The following is a 19497-nucleotide window of genomic DNA, read 5'->3' on the forward strand; positions in this document are numbered from 1 at the left end:
TGGCACCCCGTGAAGCAGACCAGGGTCTGTTTGTCTGCCTATTTGTAGACTACCAGGAAGATGAAGTGTGTGAGGAAACATGGCTTTCATCCTGTGATGAAAATGGGAACACCTTGGTCTTTTAAATCTGACTTCCTCAGAACTGGAATTTTGTTTTGAAGGGAGTCCTTCTAAGTTTTCCATAGTATTGTTGTGTGTTGATAAGAAACTGATGAAAGAATAAAAAATAGACTGTGCTTAGTTCTTCACAAGTGAAGTGATCATGGTTTTTTTCCCCTGTAGTCATCAAACACCAGTTTTTCCACTCCACCTCAAACTAAAACCAAAAGCAGACTTGAGCCTGAACTTAGCTGTCTAGCCCAGTAAGTATGCCACGGGGTTTTATCAATAACATTTAACTCTATCTATCAGTGCTAAGGATATGGTCACTAGGTAGAATAGGCCTGCAGTCCCAACTCAGCCTGTAATGTGGTATAGAAGGTCGTACCTGCAACAGCATAATATGAAGCCGAAAAGCAGTGCGTTAACAGCTGTATCTGGAAGGCTCTATAACATCTGCCTAGTTCAGACTAAATCTGTTGATCCTAAATTTTCATGACAGAATTAATATTACACTTACCAGGAAATTGCTACCGGTATTACAAACTTCTGAGGCAATGCCAGAAAAACTGGCCATTGCCAGCTTTTATGCCCCATATGGGGTGAACCACCGAGGTTTAAAAATAAATAAATAAATAAAACCTTTAGGCTTGCTTTCCTCCTTGAAGTGGTTTTTTTTGTTTTTCCTGCAGTATGTGGCTCTAGTGTATACACTCAGTCTTGCACTACTATTCAGCTAAATGGCATCATAATTTATTCTCACTAACACTGTTGTTGTTTAACTTCCTATTTTGACAATTTTAAAGGTCTCATTTAAAACTCCTGACATCTGTGTTTACTTTCTAGTTTAATAATACCTTATCTTCAGAGTGTAGTCTGATAAGCATGTGCAGTACAATAATGCTGTATTGTTATTATTCATAGCAATAATAAAATATACCCTGACTAAATATATTTACTTCTGCAGGATTATAGCTGCAGTTTGACTTGCACTAAGTTAGCCTTCAATTCTGTATAATACTCGGCTTTCCGGGGCACGAGCACCCACGGGGGCCAGGTTGGTTTCTCTCTCGTCCTTGGGCACAGGACTCATTTTAATCCTGCCCATTCAGGCTCATGGACAGGAGGGTGCCCCAGTCTCTCTCCAAGTAGCCCTTTTCTCAAAATCTGGCTGGAGATGGGGGTTGTGTGGACGTCTCGTGTCTCCCGCCTCCCGTGGCCGAGGTTTGTGTCCTGGTCAGAGGAGTACTGCTCGCCTGGCTGGCGAGGACAGCCCAGGGCGGTGAGGAGGGGGCTTGGTATGGCTACATTGTTTTAAAGAAAAACAAAACAAAGGCCAAACCAAGCGAAAGTTTAGAAATCAAAAAACTGTCTTTACTTAACGTTAGGGTAGATTAGACTAGGTTTTATAGTTGCCTGTCTCTTACTACCTGTGTGCATTTCTTGCAAATTGATTCAGTCTCTGTGGATAGGGTGTCCAGAACTGCAAAGCTGTGATGACTGTATTTTTAAATTAACAAATCCAATATTATATTTTCTTCCTTCCTTGCTTTGGGTACAAAGTTAAAGACTTCATTTTAAAGCAAGAAACCAAGAAAATCAAATAAAATATGTTAAATTGTATTTTGCCAAACTTAAATTTAGTCTAAAATCTTTTCTCCAAAAATGTAAATTATTTTTCATGTTTCTTCCAGGTTCATTCATCTTCCAAAACTGTACTGTAGCTTTCTCTTTTTGCACGTGTTGACCTTTTCTTCATAATTAATTAAATAACAATTTCGTATCTTAATTCAGACCTACTTCTTCTGCTCTTTGTTTCTCAGGATGAAGTTGCCCATACGCTTACAGAAAGCAGAGTATTGAAAAACACCAGACACCCTTTTTTAACAGTAAGTATTAGGAATTAGTTTTAAGTACATTAGCAGGTTATTTTCAACATGTTTGGTATTCCATTATGAATATAATTTACAAAGAAACTTTGAGATCTTTCTCATGATGATCTGTAAACAAGCAGTAGCTATCTGGTGCTCATGGTATCTTTTATCAGAACATGTATTCAAGAGTTCAGAAATAAAGTTTCTAATAATTTTGTAAAGCTTAACTGCACTGAAAACAAATTTAATTGTAGAATGTAACTCGTGCAATTTTTGTGATTTTTGTATATGAACTTTTTTTAATAAAAGTTATTGCTTTCACAGTGTCAAGTAATTTTTACCAAGAAAGCTTACTTAAGAATTCAATAAAATGATAAAAATAACTATTTGTTCAACATAAGTAGCCCATTGAAAAACAAAACTCAAACCCCACTACTTCAATGTCTTTCTCTACATATGGTTAATATTTAATAGAAGAAAAATATTGAAAAGAAGATGAAAATTTTGAGATTCATGACAAATTATGATTAATAGTTTTAATTTTACAACTGACTTTCTTCTGTAGAAGTAATTCTGATTCCTCTCCTTTGAGGATATATTAGAAAATCTTTTCATTGATTTCAAAAGATAATTAGCATGTTGTATTTTACGATCAGGAAAACTATTTTTCTGGTTTTGTATTAAAACATCAGAGGATAATATAGAAGCTTTCCTATTTAGAAAATCATAAACCCTTTAGAAAGCAGAGGACTGTATTTACATTGCTTGGCCAAAATATTCTTGGAAATTCAGTCAAGAGAAAAGAGGTCCCCCAAAGTTTCTTAAGTTAGAGTGTAAAGGTAAGGAGGAGTAAGCATAATTCCAATCAAATCGTGCAACACTGTCACTGCAGTTGTATCTTTATATCATTCTGATATTCTTAAAAAAATATTTTAAGGAGACGTAGTATTTAAGTCACATGAGTCTCCTTATGATTTTGTTATGTGTGGTTCTACTGCATTTAATTTATTTTAGGCCAAGCCTGCATCTGTAGATTTTCTTTGGTGCTACTTTTCTAAGCAAGACCAAATCAACACTGATAAGTCAAAAATTTCAATTAAGATAATAACATTTGTTACATTTTTAAAATGACACATAAATAAATATATTTGTTTGGCACTCAGTGTTTTTAACATTGCGTAACGTGTGAAACTAGACAGTCCTTGCCTTGGAAATGAAAGCAGGCTGGAGGTTAATATCACCTTTAAGATTTTATTTGGGAGAAATTAAAAAGAATATGATACTCTCTGTGTTCATGGGCATTGTGGAAGTACATCACAAAATATGATGAATGGGAATAGCTGGTACCATGTATGGCAATAAGAAATGCAGTAGAAAATTGTGTATTTTGGTAGCTATTTAGTATTTTGTTACAATAAGCATGGTGTTTTCTTATCAATGGCCATGTGGCAGAGGTAAGGGAAGACATGACGGTTTTTGTGTTAATTCATCTCAAGCTCCAGATAGGAAGTTACACTTTATTACCCTGAAAGTTCTCACCTAGTCAGGCTTGTCTGCTTAAGAGGATGAAATTAAATTTTGTTACAGTTTAAGTGCAAGAAATTGGGTTAATACAAGATGATAATTGGTTTGGTTTTGCTGTTTTCTTTGCAAGTCCTTGAAATATTCCTTCCAGACAAAGGATCGTTTGTGTTTTGTGATGGAGTATGTTAACGGAGGAGAGGTAAGTTTAAAAAAAGATGTTCTGCGCTTCTAGTGGTAATGCTGTCACTGGGTTACACTTTGAAGGATACAATTTTTCTTGCCATTTTTGCTTTCTAGTACCTTTGAAGGTTTTTTTTAATTTTTAAAAACTTTTATTTAAAAAAAAGTAGATGTGTTTTATTACTCTGCTGTCAAAAGTAGTTCCTATTCTTAAAAATTAGACTGTTGTATCTTGAGGGATAATTTCATGGTAGAGAAACAATTACAAATAGCTTGCTTATTGTTTGTTGCTCAAGCATATTACAGAGTTTTGTGGCATGAAATGGTCATACTGTAGTGCAAACATGCAAAAATAATGTTGACTAGTCTTGTGTTTGTCCTAGTGTGAAATATGCGCTCTCTTCTTTGCTATAGCCATTGCAAATACCTATGAGAAAAGAGTGGAGTGTTCATATTTTTCATTACTTCTGTCCCCTTCACTTGCTGTCTACTCTGGAAATTTAAACTTAAGTGCTTAACTTCTTAGAGTATCGTTAGCCTTTAAACTGTTGCTGTTCTTCAGCTCTTTACTAAGGAATAGAATATCAAAAACTATACGCGAAAAATGGAATTAAAGAGGATTGTAATCTAAGAAGAGGGCTCTTACCTACCTTTCAGGTGCTGTTTGCTATTCGGACTGTATCTTGTTACAACACGAACTAATGGGGTTTCCTTATTTTGTGTACTGTATGCTGCGTAATAACCTTAAAGGACTAAGTGTTTCCACTACCTTTTTTAATTAGTAATGTCTTCATTCAGGTATTGTTGCAGCATAATACCATGTTTTGCATTATCCTTTTGCTGCGTTCTCCTACAAAAAAACTCTTCAACTATAATCCTAATGCCTGAGCATCCCCAGAGTGCCTGTCCTGCACTCATTGCTCTGGCGATTTCTGGGCCCAGTCTGAGGCTCATTTAGATCCGAACTTGTCCATGGCTGTCCTCTACCAGCCATGGCTAAACATTCTGCTATAGGGTTCTCATATGGGAGGATGGCTTGTTTAACTCGATACATATAAACCCGGTTCTGGACATCACAGGCATTGAACCGTTTTGGCTAGTTGAACTAGACACAAAAATCTCCCTCAGCAGTAATGGGATAACAGCCTTCTCTTGGACATTCAGCTGGCTTATTTGACATTGCATTTATGTCACCAATATTAAGTCAGTGCTATCCACAATTGAGTTTTAAAAGTGATGCCTTGTAAGCTAGCTAATGCTTCTTAGTTTTCTCTGTTTAAGACCTTATTGCACTTTGAAACTATGTTTTTAACATCAGCCTATCATTTAGATGCTCATCTTTTTGAAAGGTACCTTTCTGTCCTATTTGAATGCAGAGCAGAGCCCACAGAGAATGTTTTTGACTCCTTTCTTATGAGTGAGAATACTCTGTGTTTTGATCAGGCTTGTACCTTGCATTCCTCTGCATTGGGTGGTACACCTTTGCGGCAGTGATTGCAAACATCTTGTCTCATGGGTTTCTGGATGGCAGCCTGCTTTTGCTTATTGGGTTGTGACTGATTGCAATGTGCTTTGCCAAGAGCGGGTCACTTTTTTCCAGGTATGATGCTCTTGTTTGTCAGTGCTGCCCATGTTCTTTGCTGATGGTTCCCTAATTCAGTGTAGCTAACTAAGTTTTTGCCACAGTGGGAAATAATGGCCCTTCAGACTTGGCAGTTTTATTTGAAGAAACTCTCTTGATTTGCTTATGTGCTTCTCCCTGACTAGAGATATGGAATAGTAAGTTGGAAAAACCATCCTTTTTAATAGGAAAATCTTTAATCTTACCAAATTTTCCTGTGAATGTCAGACTTTAGTCACTGCTAAGAAATCCAAAGGACTTCATATTTGTAAAAATAGCCTTGTTATTAACTAAGAACTGCTGAAAGTAAGTTGCACAAAGCTTAGCCAGCGTTTTAGCCATTTTGTGGGCGTCTCCTTTACAGTACACAGACTTTTTTCTTTTGCTGCTTCCCTCTACTGTTCTCTCTGTGTTCCAAGGAAGTTTCATTTTCTTACAATGGATTCTCACTGTTGAGGGTGTTGAAAACTCATCTTTTAATTATATCCTTCTAGTGGGAAATTGACTGTAGCAGTACCATGTTGCTTTTGATTCTCTCCAGAGCTGTACTACCTTCAGTGTGTTTCCATTTAAAATTCTTTTAGATTAAAGATTTCTTTTTAGTTAAACAGTTGTGCCTGAGTCAGTTGCTTGGGAATTTTCATGGATTATGTCTTTCAGGAGCACATTACCCAAACAGTCCTCCAAATGAAGGAGTTCTTGAAACTTGCATCTGTATTCTTGACTCTCACCCAGGTGAAAGCAAGAAAATGTCACAATTTAGGCTTCTGCCCTACTACAGTGACAAAAAGTGTAGTCAGTACCAGGAGTCTTCAGTTCTTCTTCCTATGGTTAGGAAGGAAAACACTCAAGGAAGAGGTCACTGAATTTCATTCTGGAGGAGAAGAAATTGTGTTAAAATTATTCTAAGCAAGAATCTTCTATACCTGTTAAAAATCTAGATCCATGTTGAATTTGATATCCCATCAGAATAGTAGTAATTTATCTTTGCCTTACTATGACTATGTAACTTCAGATTAGTTGGGCTCAGTTAATATGGGAACACGTTATAATGAAAATGTAACTGCATCAGTTTTACTGGTCTGTGTGTGTGCTTTCTTACAATGTACAAAGCATTACCCTACCGAATTCTCCTTTGACTTCACTTTGGAAAAAAAAAAAAAAAAGCAGCATGTTCTATAGCTAAATATATTAAAGCAAAACATTAGAGGACTTTTTCAGGCAAATTATTCAGATGGAAACACTGAATACATTTTCCTTACACTGACAACTTCTACAGTTAATTTTCTGCTTCTTAAGGGCCCAACCTTGAAATCTTGGGCTAAAATGTAAGCTGAGAGCTTAACTTTTTCTTTTTTTTTAGTGTTGCTGTTGGATCCTGTGGATGAAATGTTTAGCAATGTCTGTTGATCGTAAATTATATTGCACTATGGAGCTAGAAGGACACTTCTAATGTTGTGATTACTCTCAATACCTTCGTAATACTGAAAGAATTACATTAAAATAGCATTAAGGCATTGAAATTTTATTTTAGAAAAAAAATACTCATCTGACTTAGTTGAGATGACCAAATTCCACTATTGAGATTTTGAAATGGCATATTTTATGTGTGTGTGGTAAAAAAATACATGCAATATTGCAGGATAAACCGTGTTCTTTACTTTGGTTCAAAATACAGAATATTTTGAATATGTAAATATTTTTAAATAAGTAAAAAAGTACTTACAGGTGAACATGGGCATACTTTAAAGAAAAGAAACCCCCTTCATTTTTGTACATTTTTGCTGTCCTTGTCCTACCAACATTTTGAAAAAACTCTGTAAGGCTGCATTGATGGTTTTCCTGCTAGCATTGATTTGCATACTCTTCCTTGTGTAACCCATATAATTTTGAGTACTATGCGATTGCAGTACATTAGTAGTACATTACAGCGTTCCCTAGACTTCTAGGCCACACAGAATGGTATGAACTGTGGTATAAAACATTATATTCTAAGAATGGCTTTCTATTGTTGGGGATACTTTTGGAGTGGATGTTTCCCATTTTTTATTTCCAGCATTTTACTTTAAAGGTTGAAAAGCTTTAGCAATGAAATCTATTATATGCATTACTCTGCAGACTACACTGATTCAGCTGACTAATAAGTTGATTAACTTTCTTGCTTTGCATTTTCAGGATAATTCCAAATTCTGTACTTTGTAACAAACTTAATTGGTAATTATCTGTATAATAAAATTAGACTCTAAAATTTGTTCAGATGGTTTCTCCACACCAGAATTCTGAATCTCTGTTCCACTTGGCATTTTTTTTCCTACAGCTCTTACTTCAATTCATTAGGCAAGAGAGAACTAAATGGTTTGTTTTAATTGAACAAATGCTATTACTGTCCAGAAAAAAAGAGGATTTATAACCTACCTAATGAAAAATCATAGAATCATTTAGGTTGGAAAAGACCTTTAAGATCATCAAGTCCAACCATTAACCTAGCACTGCCAAGTCCACCACTAAACCATGTCCCTGAGTACCACGTCCACCTGTCTTTTAAATACCTCCAGGGATGGGGACTCGCCCACTTTCCCTGGACAGCCCGTTCCAGTGCTTGACAACCCTTTTGGCAAAGAAATTTTTCCTAATGTCCAATCTAAACCTGCCCTGGTGCAACTTGAGGCCATTTCCTCTTGTCCTATCACTTGTTACCTGGGAGAAGAGACCAACACCCGCCTTGCTACAGTCTCCTTTCAGGTAGTTTTAGAGGGTGATAAGGTCTCCCCTCAGCCTCCTTGTCTCCAGGCTAAACAGCCCTGAAAAAAAAAATCAATATTGTTGTAAGCTTTGTTGTTTTTATCTTGGTTGTGTCCTGTTATGTTTTCCTAAATTCTTAAGTAAATTAGAGAATGTTTCTAAGCCTAAAATTATGATAGTCCAAGGTAAAGGTGCTATATTTCTTTGGGTATAGAATGTGCCTAGAAGCAGTATAAAGTCTGAAACAATAAACAAGTAATTAAAAATTTCAAAGCTGCTACTGCAAATGCTTTGCAAAAGAGTCAAATCAACAGTCGAATATAAAATGTGTTCAACTGCAGAGCTGAGCCAACCCGATATACAACAGCAAGAGCCAGACATAGAACTTTCAACATGCTAAATAGGTCACTAGCATTTGTAGAAGTTTAACATATCGATTGATATGAGGTTGTGTCTTTTATATATTTGGTATGCTTGGACCTGCAGCTGAATATACTTTTATGTTTGATCTTTGGTTTTGTTTGTTAAATTTTTTCCATTAACATTTTTATTAGGAAAAAACCCCATGGCAACATTGTTGTTCAGTTTTTAAATAAAGACATACCAGGAAATTTATAGCTCCTATCCTCACTCTAACTATAGCACCCTCATGTATGCCATCAAAGATGTTATGTGCAAAATGGCTTTCTGTGTGCCAAAGCTATTTCTATTGCAATTCCAATGACTTTGTAGCACATATTTAATAACTGTAAATCAATAAATAGTGCAAACGTTGGAAGCTTTTTTCATAACCTTCTATCAGATTTCTTTTCCTTCTCCGACTTAATAATATAATGTTCATTTTCTGAAAATTGTAAATAGAGCATAATTATTCCAAAATAGTGAACAAAGTAAATAATTAGCAGAAAATAATGCTGTAATCTCACTAAATTAGATTTTTCTATTATAACCTTAAAATTTGCTTTAGTATCTTTAGCATATATCCGAGTGTATGAATTCACTATTAACATACATTTTTGTATTTAAGTGTACATTTTTCATTCAAAACCAGCACGTATGGTTTGATGACAACTCTGTTAGGTGCTATAATAATACGCAGAATGCTTATGAAGAGTGACTGTAGTGTCATATATAATGTTAAAGTGACTTGGGAACTCGTGGTCTCTTTGGCAAACAGAACCGTTGCTAGTTGTTTCTAGCTGGTCATTTTACTTTGAAATTAGTATTTTGAATTAATACCAAGAGTATTTTGTTGGAAATAAACACTAAAGAAAATAAATTTTTCATTCTGTTAACTTGTCAGGTTATTAACTCTCAAGCTTCAGATTGGGACACTTTTTTTACAGAAACTAATGTATCTGTTGCTGACAAGGATCCCGAGGTTTAGAATTTTCTAAGACTTTGCTGCTCAGCTACTGGATTAGTCTCTTTCATAGACCCTTTGCATAGATATGAATGTAGGGCTAACTGGAGGTTATGTTATAAATTTTTGGAATGTGTTTGCTATTTGTACAGTTGGCCTTTATTTTGAATTGCTTTGAGGATATCAAAGCAAGGAAAACTCTTTTAAAATGAGTGTCATTAAATTTTTATTTATGAAAGGGACCACAAGCCAGACATAAATGCATAAATTACATAAATTTTGTATTTTGCTTTATTTGGGTGAAGATCTACTTAGTGGTGTTTGTTTCCTGTTTAGATCTTGCAAAAATGACAGAAATTGAGAAAGGTATTTATTCTTTTCCCAATTTTATAATATGCGAGGCACTTCATGAAGGCAGACTTGGTTGCTTCGTCTGTATGGGCCTTGTGTGTGCGCTGGCAATTAAGCAGTCGTCAGTACAGGTTACTGCAGGGAGGGCTGATGCTACCACCAGGGACTGGTGCTTAACCAGGGAAAGGAGCAGCAGGAGCAATTGAAATACCTACAAAATAATGATCCTCCTTGTCATGGAGGTATTCCATTTTTACACAGGGTGTCTTGAGAATTCAAAAAAGAAATTGAAAGGGGAATGCAAGACACAATGAACAAAGATGAAATATTCTCTTTAAGTCACACTGTAGTTTCTGTTTTCTGTGAAGTCTCTGCTTATACAAATATATGCTGCCAAAAGGCTCAGTTTAGTGGGAAGTTTGTTTAGGTTCAGAAGAAAGCTTCATTTTTTGAAGCACAACTGCCAGGAAAGAAATTGACTTCTAGTTATTTGTAAGATTGACTTTTAATTACATTTTGAAAAGTCCACACACTGAAAAGAGCTGCAGGGATTCTTATACAGCTCTGTGCTGTGTGAGCAGTGTAGATTTGCTGCAGGTGTAAAGTAGGATGTGGTAGTGACAAATTAAGCACATCATTGGTTTCTTGGTTGGTTGGTTGGCTTTGGAGGTTTTTTGTACCTACCGTGCCACTTTGGAATTCTCATCTACTTGATATTTCAGCAGTGAAAATTAAAAAAAACCCCTACATTGTTGTTACAGATTTCCTTGTTTATATTAAATTAGAAGTGATCACATTTTCTGATTTCTGGTTGATTGCTAGCTCTTGTCATAAAACCAAAACCATTGTAACTTGAAGGAGTAAGGCAGGCAGCCCGTTTGGTCTTAAGCAGACTACAGAAACACGCTCACTGATCTTTGGTTGAGGACTTTCCCAAGCTTTCTTAACACAGAAAATAAAACAAGGCATTTTACAGACCATTTGAATTAGATAGCTGAATTCTGCTTTTTTAGGTGTTGTTCCAGCTTCTGAGGGTGATGTTTTGTCCAGTAAGATGCTGACAACCTAACAGAACTTCACCTTACACTTTTTTTATTGCAGCTGAAGTTATTGGCAATACATAATCATTGATATTTTTCATTGAAAGACTTCAGTTGAAAAAGTGTCTGCAAAGTGCTGTTACTTACAAAGTGTTAAAGAAGAGGCAAAACCCCCAAAGAAATGTTTACACTGTAGCAAAGAAAGACACTAAATGCATAGATTTGTTTTTATAAGCCCTAAGCAGATGTTGGTTTGCTTTTTCTAGTGACTGTGATATTGCTAGCAGTGTGAATGTGCTGTTTTTGTAAAAAGCCAGCTCACCTGCTCAGTTGAAGTCTGCTGAAGAACTGGACTTTTCAGTTCCAAGGGAAGTTACTAAATTACTGAAAAACTTAAGGCGGGACCAGAATGTGGGTATTTTGGTGATACTTCTCATGGCTTAAAATAAAAAACTGAGCAATTGATGGAGGGAGAAGTACAGAATGATACTGCTGCTTACTTTTTTTTTTTCCCTTTGGTAACTGAAGGTTAAATGAGTAGCAAGCAGAATGCCTTAAACAAGATTGGTATATTGATTAAAACGCTGATTTAACAGCTCGCTTTCTCCCTTTGGAAACCTGGAAAAGATAAGCCAGCTGCTGTCTAAGAGTGCTGAGTGTCCACTGAGAGTACACTATCTATCATCACAATATGGTGATGAGAGGTGTTTTATGTTTGTGTTAATTTCCCCCACTAAATCAGTAATTATTACAATCCTGTCCCTGCTGTTTACCCTGCAGCTGTTTTTCCATTTGTCGAGAGAGCGGGTGTTCTCAGAGGACCGCACACGCTTCTATGGTGCAGAAATTGTCTCTGCCCTGGACTATCTGCATTCTGGGAAGATTGTGTACCGTGATCTCAAGGTAAAAAAAGAAAAAAAAAAAGTAATCAAATTTTTGTTTTTGCAGAGACTATTGGGACAAACACAAAGTAATTATAAAGTTGCACTATTCAGAATTAATGGGGAAAAAAAAACCTGTGTTCAGTTTAAAGTTTTGTGTGTGCTGAAGGAAGCCGTTTGATGTGGTAATCTATAGAAGGGTACATTACTTGACTTTAACTTGATTAAAAAAAGAATCAGCATCCTTAATAATAGCACTTGAAGGACATTTAAACTTCTGATCCTTTTTTTTCCCCCCATTACTTAAAACTTAACTTGGATTTCAACACAAATCTCAAACATAATTCTCAGTGTCCCCAAACAAGGGAAGTGGGGAATTGGGAGAGTGTGGCTGCATTCTGTTTATCTCACCAGTTATGTTCTTGTATGATTTGAAAACATTTACAATTCAGAATACTTCAATGGGAAAATTATTTCAGCCTTAATTTAAAAATTGTTTTGCCTTTTGCGTCTTGGGAAAGATTCTTAGTACTGGAATGCAGTTTGACTTAGATTTGCCTGCGTATACAGTTGTGCATCCTCTGTTGCCTGAAGCTGCAGGTACTCTCTGACACAGTGTGACCATGCTCTATGGAAATAACCTCTGCTTTCAACAGGAACATCTTCTAACATATGTGGGAGGAACCTCTAAATTCTGTGATGAGACTATTTTGTTTCTGTAACAAGCCTTTAATTTCTTGTACCAGAAATTGTGCTTTCCTGTTATACATGCACACTAGTGGAGGTCATTCATGGACTCCTTTGTACAGGAACTGAGGAGAAGGAGTCAGTGGTAGGCAAGTTCTGCTCAGGGAGGCAGACAGAAAACAAAATACCGGGTTACCTGTTGGTAGCAGAATCTGTTGTAATAACATGAAATACTGTGACATCTTGGAAAAATATGGAATCGTCTGGTCAAGGAATGATAGGTCATGATTTTTGATTTCTGAATAGTAAGGAAAGAGGAATTTGATGTCATTGATCTCCTATTGCTGGTGTCACCTACTTTGCGTCTTCTTTGTATGACACCGACTCAAGAGGAAATACATACCTTTGAATTCTATTTCAGGCTTTATGCAGGCTTAGGAAGACAGGGCTTGACTGTTCTTATTGGTATTTTCTCTCCACACCTTATATTTTGGGAAAGTTATGTTAGCTGTGCTTATGAGATAGTCCACAGTAAATATTGCAGTAGTTTTTATTCCTGTTCTTTAAATACTTCACAACGGGCTATATTCTGTTTTCACATTTCAAAGCAAGAATTGTGTATTTAAAAAGCAATGCAAAGCATGCAGAGGTACACATACACAGTTTAAGACGTGTCCTTTGCAAGGATACAATGAGAAATTTACCTCAGGGTTTTGTTTTTGTCAGTAGCCTCTCTACCGTTACTTTTGTCTGTTATTGAAACGGTTACGGAAGATGCAGATGTTTTAAGGATTTGTGGATATACTAACTGTTTCATGCCAGTATAGTAAGTAAAATGCATCTTGATAAATGAAGATCATGTTATAGGAAAGGAAACCTGTGAAGTCTTACCAAAAGACAGCCATGATTGTAACCTTGAATTACTTGATTATATCTTGAGAATATTTAGAAAATTATTTTGTTTTCATTGTATAGAAGATGCACCAAACTTGTAAAACTTCAGAATGAAAGACCACACTTTGAATGACCTGGGATTTACTATTATAAACTGTGTTAAAGTATTAAATAATTATTTAAATTGTATAACACTAAACAATGTTAAATGCTGTAATATACTAGATGCTGTCATTTTTTTAAAAGTTACAAACAAATTACATTCTATTGCAACCAATAACTCTGTATGTTTTGTACAAAATCGATGTAATGCATCAGCCTGTCCTGTTAAGAAATACTAAGGGAACATTTTTTTCCCCAACACAGTTAGAAAATCTAATGTTGGATAAAGATGGACACATAAAAATTACAGATTTTGGACTTTGCAAAGAAGGAATCACAGACGCAGCAACTATGAAAACATTCTGTGGTACTCCAGAATACCTGGCACCTGAGGTATGATTTAGAATATATTCTTGTAATACAGTATAAAATGTTTAATTTTCATTTAATTTTAGACGGTGATGTTTGTATGCTGAAAACTTTTCATTGTAGTAAAGAACTGACAGTCTGCCTGATTAATACTATGCAGTTGTTACTCAGAATTGTATGTGCTACTATTCTTTGTGGTGCTGGTATATATATTGATGCTGTGCTGCTTAGTGTTTTAAAAGGCCTCTAACATGCATTTTCCTTCTCATGTTTGCGTTCCTCTGTTAAAGTTTTTATCTTCCAATGATTTCTTCAAAAATAATCTTCCATCTGTCTGTCACTTGGAACATATGATCCTGCTTAACTGAGCTGTATAACTAGCGTTTATATAGCCTCAGTGGAGGCGAGGGGGAATAGAAAGGTACTGAGTTTGCTGGGTTTTATCCGAACTAAAAACAGTTGAGTGTATCAACCTCAGAACTGGTTGAGGTGAGTGCCAAAACTTAGCTGTTTCCTAGTATGTAAGCAGAAGTGGCATCCCAGAATACGGGATCTTTACCACTAGCTAGCACTTGGAGTGCCAAGCATCACACTTCTCGAGGATCAATAAAAAGATGGACATGAGGATATTGTTTTGGTTCCCTTCGCAGCTCTGGTTTGGCCACTTGAGAATCTGTTGTGGAAGCTCAAGTCACCCAAATGACCTGCTCCAGTATCAGTGCCGACAGCTCTGCCACTGATGCCTACTGAAAAAAAAACCAAAGGAAACACTCTCAAAATTGTGTTTTTGTCCTGTCTGGCTTCAGTCAACAGTACTGATTGTGGTGCTTGGAAATGTCGTTCTGCCTTTCCCCTGGGGATGCCAAACGCAACTCCAGTATTGACATGAAAGACAGCATTGTTTTTTTACTTAATGCCAAGTATTCTGTGGATGCTGAATTAGCCCTTATTTCCTTTCTTGTCAGCATTCAAGATTGCTAATTGACATAGTACACACCTGACACTGAGACAACATAAAGGGCTTTACAAGGCCCTTCAGTCCTACCGTTTGTTTTAAGAAGGATTCTTCAAGGGATTCCCCACCTCTTGCAGCAACTCAGCATCACCAGGCAGTCTCTATTACGTATCGTCTTTGAAGAAGAATGTGCCTTAGTTTGAAGGGAGGAGGTGAGGAGGCACTGGTTCAGCATAGCTCTCTACCCTCTTATTTTCAAGAGTATTGAATCCTGAGTAGCAGCAAGCAGCCCTGGCGCCTATTTCAACAAGCAAGTTTAGATTGCCTTTCATTTTTTATTCTGAACCTTAAGATTAAGGGATGTCAAAGAAACTGGTACACATCACCTTCTGGATACTCCTGGCTGGAAATGAAGGTTTTAGGATGGCCAGGTTTTTGGGTTTAAGAGTCTTTCTAAATATCTTAAAACAAATTTGAAGTCTCCTCCAATTTGCACTCAGGGAGGAAATTGAAACTGCTAATAGTTGGTTACAAGTTACTATGGTATGTAGAGTTAATTAAACCATTTTGGATCATAGCAAGATCTTTTGATACGTTCTTTTCTTCCAACTATAAAGGAAATACCAGTATTCTTAGGAGCCACTATCTCTTCATCTGTCTGGTTCCATCTTCCTTGATTCTTCCAGTAGTAAAGAGAAATCCAAGCAATCATGCTCTCACACTGCAGGTTTGAAGTACCTAAATAATTTTTGTTGGTTAAAGAGTGTTCATTTCAGCTGCTCAGCGATACCTGATGTCCTTTGCAGAATCCCATCCCATAAATTCCAAGGAAGACTTGGATGCAGATTGTTGCTATGCTCTTTGGCAATTTCTGACATCTCCTTTGTGTTTAGTGCAGGGACACTCAATGGTTATCTGCATTTAAGGATTCCAGAACAATTCTTAGCCTGCTTTGAATCTTTTATGGCTACTTAGAAGAAGTAGCAGATCTGCCTGTTGGCTTGGTACAGTGGCCACTTCCCTTCTGTTCCACACCTAGAATCTGTTCCAGCAACAAGAACACAAGGGATGATACTGTCATCACTGGCATAGACTACAGGTGTCATTGCCAGCTTTTACCCCCTCATTGTCTTCTTGTCAGCAGTCTTGAAAACATTCTCAAAGAGTGCAAATATCCCATTCAGTTGCTTTCATCTGCTTCTTTATCTCTCACTTTTGGAAACATGTTCACTCTCTTCCATCGAACTTGGCAAGGGATCATTCTGGGGTTTAGACACTACAAGATACTTGATCCAGTATGCCTTTCTGTTCTCTAGCAGTCCCACGCCTCTCCCACACCTCCCGTTATGAGTATTTTTGGACGCCCACCCTGTACAAATTTGCTTTGAAGGAAATTGTCTCTTCATTAACCCTGGGAACCACAGAACTCATGACCTTTTACCTCAGTTCATCTCTGAGTTTAGAGGGTTTAGAGAAAGCAACCTAGACAGGTTATTGACACGGCTTAAGAAGGCTCAACAACCTTATCCACATATTTTTATTCAAAAGGGTGAAGTTAGCAGTACATGGACAGCATAGCAAAAAATCCCCCACTTTCCCTTCATACTCTTTGCTGCTACAGTAATGTTTACCAGTGCATTGGCTGGATGGTTGCTCACCTGAGACAATTGTATCTATTTTTATACCTTGGACAGCTGGCTTATAAAGGGAACCCTCAAGAGACCGGGTCCTCCAGTCTATTCATTGCATGTGTCAGAGAACGAATGTGCAAAAATCACTTCTCATTGCAGTTCAGGCCACAGAAATCATTACCAGATGCCAAAGATTTACTACCTTTTGACAAATTGCAGATCATGAGAACCTAATGCCACAACCGGACTTTAATCCTGTTACCACAGTGAATTCCTGCTTGTTTATCCCAAGACAAATGGCAGCATATACTTAACGTTTTGTCTGGTCGTGGTAAGTGTAAAGGCAGATACCTTTTAGCCTTTCTTTAGAAGCAAGATATTCTCCAGTTATGTGGAGAAATCCATTCAGCATCTGTCCTTTTAATAATACCTTTGCATCCTCCTCTTTCATCTAGGTCAGCTGTGATGGGTGCGTCCCTTCTGCAGGCCTTTTGGTTCAGTTTCCCATGTACTTGTTGGCTGGTGGTAGAGGATGCTAGGACAGTGTACTGTGTAACTGCTGGGGGTAGCCTGAGGTTGCTGTCTACCAGCCTGAAAGCAGCTGACCCAGGAACCTTGCACCAGTAGGAATCTATACCCAGCCTGAGAACTGACTTAAATATTTTCTTTTGTATTAATTCAGTGTTGTGGATTCAGTTCATTGAGCTTGGTTCTCCAAATGCTCTTTGGACCTTTGTTTGAGTCATAGAGTCCTCTTTTCTTGCTGTTCCATCTTTTTGCAAAAACTAGTTTGCAATTGCTTCCAACAGGAAAACAGGGAGGTAGCTAAGCCAGGGTAAGTTGGATTTCCTCCTTGCATGACATTCTCTCAGGTGAAGGTGTCCGTGTGGATCCATACAGAATTATTTCCCAAGGTGATTTCAGACTTAATCTTAGTCAGAAAATAAGTATACCTGTTGCTGTGTTTTCACCACAAACCTGATGTTTCTGAGATCAAAGTAGTCCTTCCCACCCTCTGTTGAAAAGGCTCTTTCATCTTGCATTGATCGGGTCTGACCTTTCATATAGGACCTGAGACTGACTGTGCTGATACCTGGCAGATACAGAAGAATGCCCCTATCCATGTGATGATCAAATGGATGGTGGGCCACAGGAAAAAAAATGTAATGAGATTGTCAGGTTGGAGCCAATTTTTGTCTTTGGAGCTAGAATTACTTTTCTGGACCATCACTGGTTTATCATTTGTGGCACTCACCTGGAAGTGTACGCATACCTTCACCAAGCACTGTGCTGTTACAGGGGTGTGCAGGGCTTCCAGCTAGGTGGTCCACAGGTACATCCCCTTCCTGTTATCCTCTCCTAGTCCTTCCCTGTTAGCCAACGCAAATATTCTACAGTTTAAAGAAAACTAAAATAGCACTGACTGTGCTTGTCTTGCACAGTTATGTGCCAAGCCTAAAAGATGGTAGGGTATGAATATGGCCTCTAGGAAGAAAATGGTTGCCACTGTCAAATAGCAGGGCTTATATATGTTTATAGTACAGAGGTACATTTTGGTCACAGTTATTGAAGAGTGAGTAAGTAGCCTTTTATTTTTGAAATTATGTGGTCTTTGAGAATAATTTGTTTACCCGATAAATATGAAATTCCTTTATCATCTGCAGTAAAAGTAATGCAAGCCTTTTTTTGGGGAGTGGGGTCTTGGTGTAAGTGTAGTGGTAATACTTAATACACTTAATATTTCCCTCTGCTCTAAGAAGCTGTGTTATTCCCCATTTGAAAGGTATAAAATATTTCATAATTTCTTATTCCTTAGTAGTTTTTCAGTAAGAAGAGACTGTTTCTTAGTAGTCTGTTTCCATTGTTACCCTTCAAAGTAAGCTGTCACATTAGAGATCATTCTGGTGTCAGAGAATAAACATAGATCCAATGAGAAAAAGATGAATTGTGAACCCATTTAGGAAACACAGATGTATTCTTTTATTCCCCCCCCCCCCCCGCCCCCCAAAATGTTTTTTTTGCAGTGGCAAAGGCAGGACAGAACCATATGTCTTTTCCAGACAGTATCACTTGCTTAATAAAGAAGGAATAAAACTGAGAAAGTACTTGTACTTGTAAATATACCTGTGAGACATTTAAAAGCAGTTTGGATTTTGATAGTTTTCAGTTGATCGTCAAGGATCAAAGACCTGCTAATAAAGATACAGACCTCTACAGACTTTCCTTAATAGAACATTCAGGAAATGAAGCTACTCGGGCAGAGAAATAAAAGTTCTTGCATTTATAAGGGTAATTTCTTATATGAGACTGCAGTTTCTGGCCCTCTGCATTTCAGTTCAAGTTCTTAGGACTAAGTGCACAGTGTTCGTTATAGTAGGGCAGTCACCGTGGTACTAGGTTTTGGCGTCACAGGAGATACAAGTTTAAATACCAGAAATTAATTTTGAAGCTTTTAATCTTTTTAATAACAGGAGAGAGGGTGTTTTGGGTATGAGCAAGTCTGTAAGGGACTTCATGGATGATCATCTAAATGACTTTTCATAGATGTAGATGATCAATGATATTTAGGTGTATTCTAAAAACAGGGAAAATTGTAGCACCTTGTGAAGTTTTATTAGCATAAAAGTACAGAGTAGATGGATTAATGCATTTCTGTAAGAACAGTACTCTTTTATTAAAAACAAATATAGCAAGACGATTTCAATATAGTTTATGCAGTTACTATCACTTAAAGGTATGTGACAATAAATAAGACCAGAGTAGACTCATAGCCTTTTTCCATAGGCATGAGAAGAAGAATTGCATGTCTTATAACTTACTGTAAAATGAGCCCAGTGGAGATGAAGGGAATATTAAGATCAGTTACAAAATGCTTGTTTGGCTGATAGGGTTTTTTTTGTGATCTTTCTTTTAGGAATGGGAGTGAGAGAGAGCATATGTAATCAATTATTTCCCTGAGTTTTATCTCAGAGAAATGAAAGGTAAAACTCTTTTATCAAGAAGCAACTGCTGTCTTCCCTCACTTTTCACTTAATTTCTTACTTACAGCTTTTCTTTTTGGGAAGGATATGGCTTTGATGTCGGGGTGACCCAAAATCTAGAACTTGGCCATCAAAGTTCAGTGGCTGAATTTCAGCAAGGGGAGACATGGCACCCTGTACTGCAGGCATGGTTACAGCAAGAA

At 37.1% G+C, this 19497-nt stretch overlaps 1 protein-coding gene across 2 annotated transcripts in view; it reads left to right on the forward strand.

The window, feature by feature from the left end:
* AKT3 (AKT serine/threonine kinase 3) overlaps window positions 1–19497 on the forward strand; it is a 147020-nt gene that overhangs the window by 90739 nt on the left and 36784 nt on the right. For both annotated transcript variants that reach the window (XM_035900259.1, XM_009644694.2), the window contains 4 exons: window positions 1923–1988; window positions 3628–3696; window positions 11575–11697; window positions 13623–13751. In XM_035900259.1, coding sequence (XP_035756152.1) covers window positions 1923–1988; window positions 3628–3696; window positions 11575–11697; window positions 13623–13751 — 387 coding nt within the window. The remainder of the gene's footprint in view (window positions 1–1922; window positions 1989–3627; window positions 3697–11574; window positions 11698–13622; window positions 13752–19497) is intronic.

The sequence above is a fragment of the Egretta garzetta genome, unplaced genomic scaffold (genome assembly GCF_000687185.1).
Source record: "Egretta garzetta isolate BGI_Z169 unplaced genomic scaffold, ASM68718v1 scaffold248, whole genome shotgun sequence".
Taxonomy (NCBI): domain Eukaryota; kingdom Metazoa; phylum Chordata; class Aves; order Pelecaniformes; family Ardeidae; genus Egretta; species Egretta garzetta.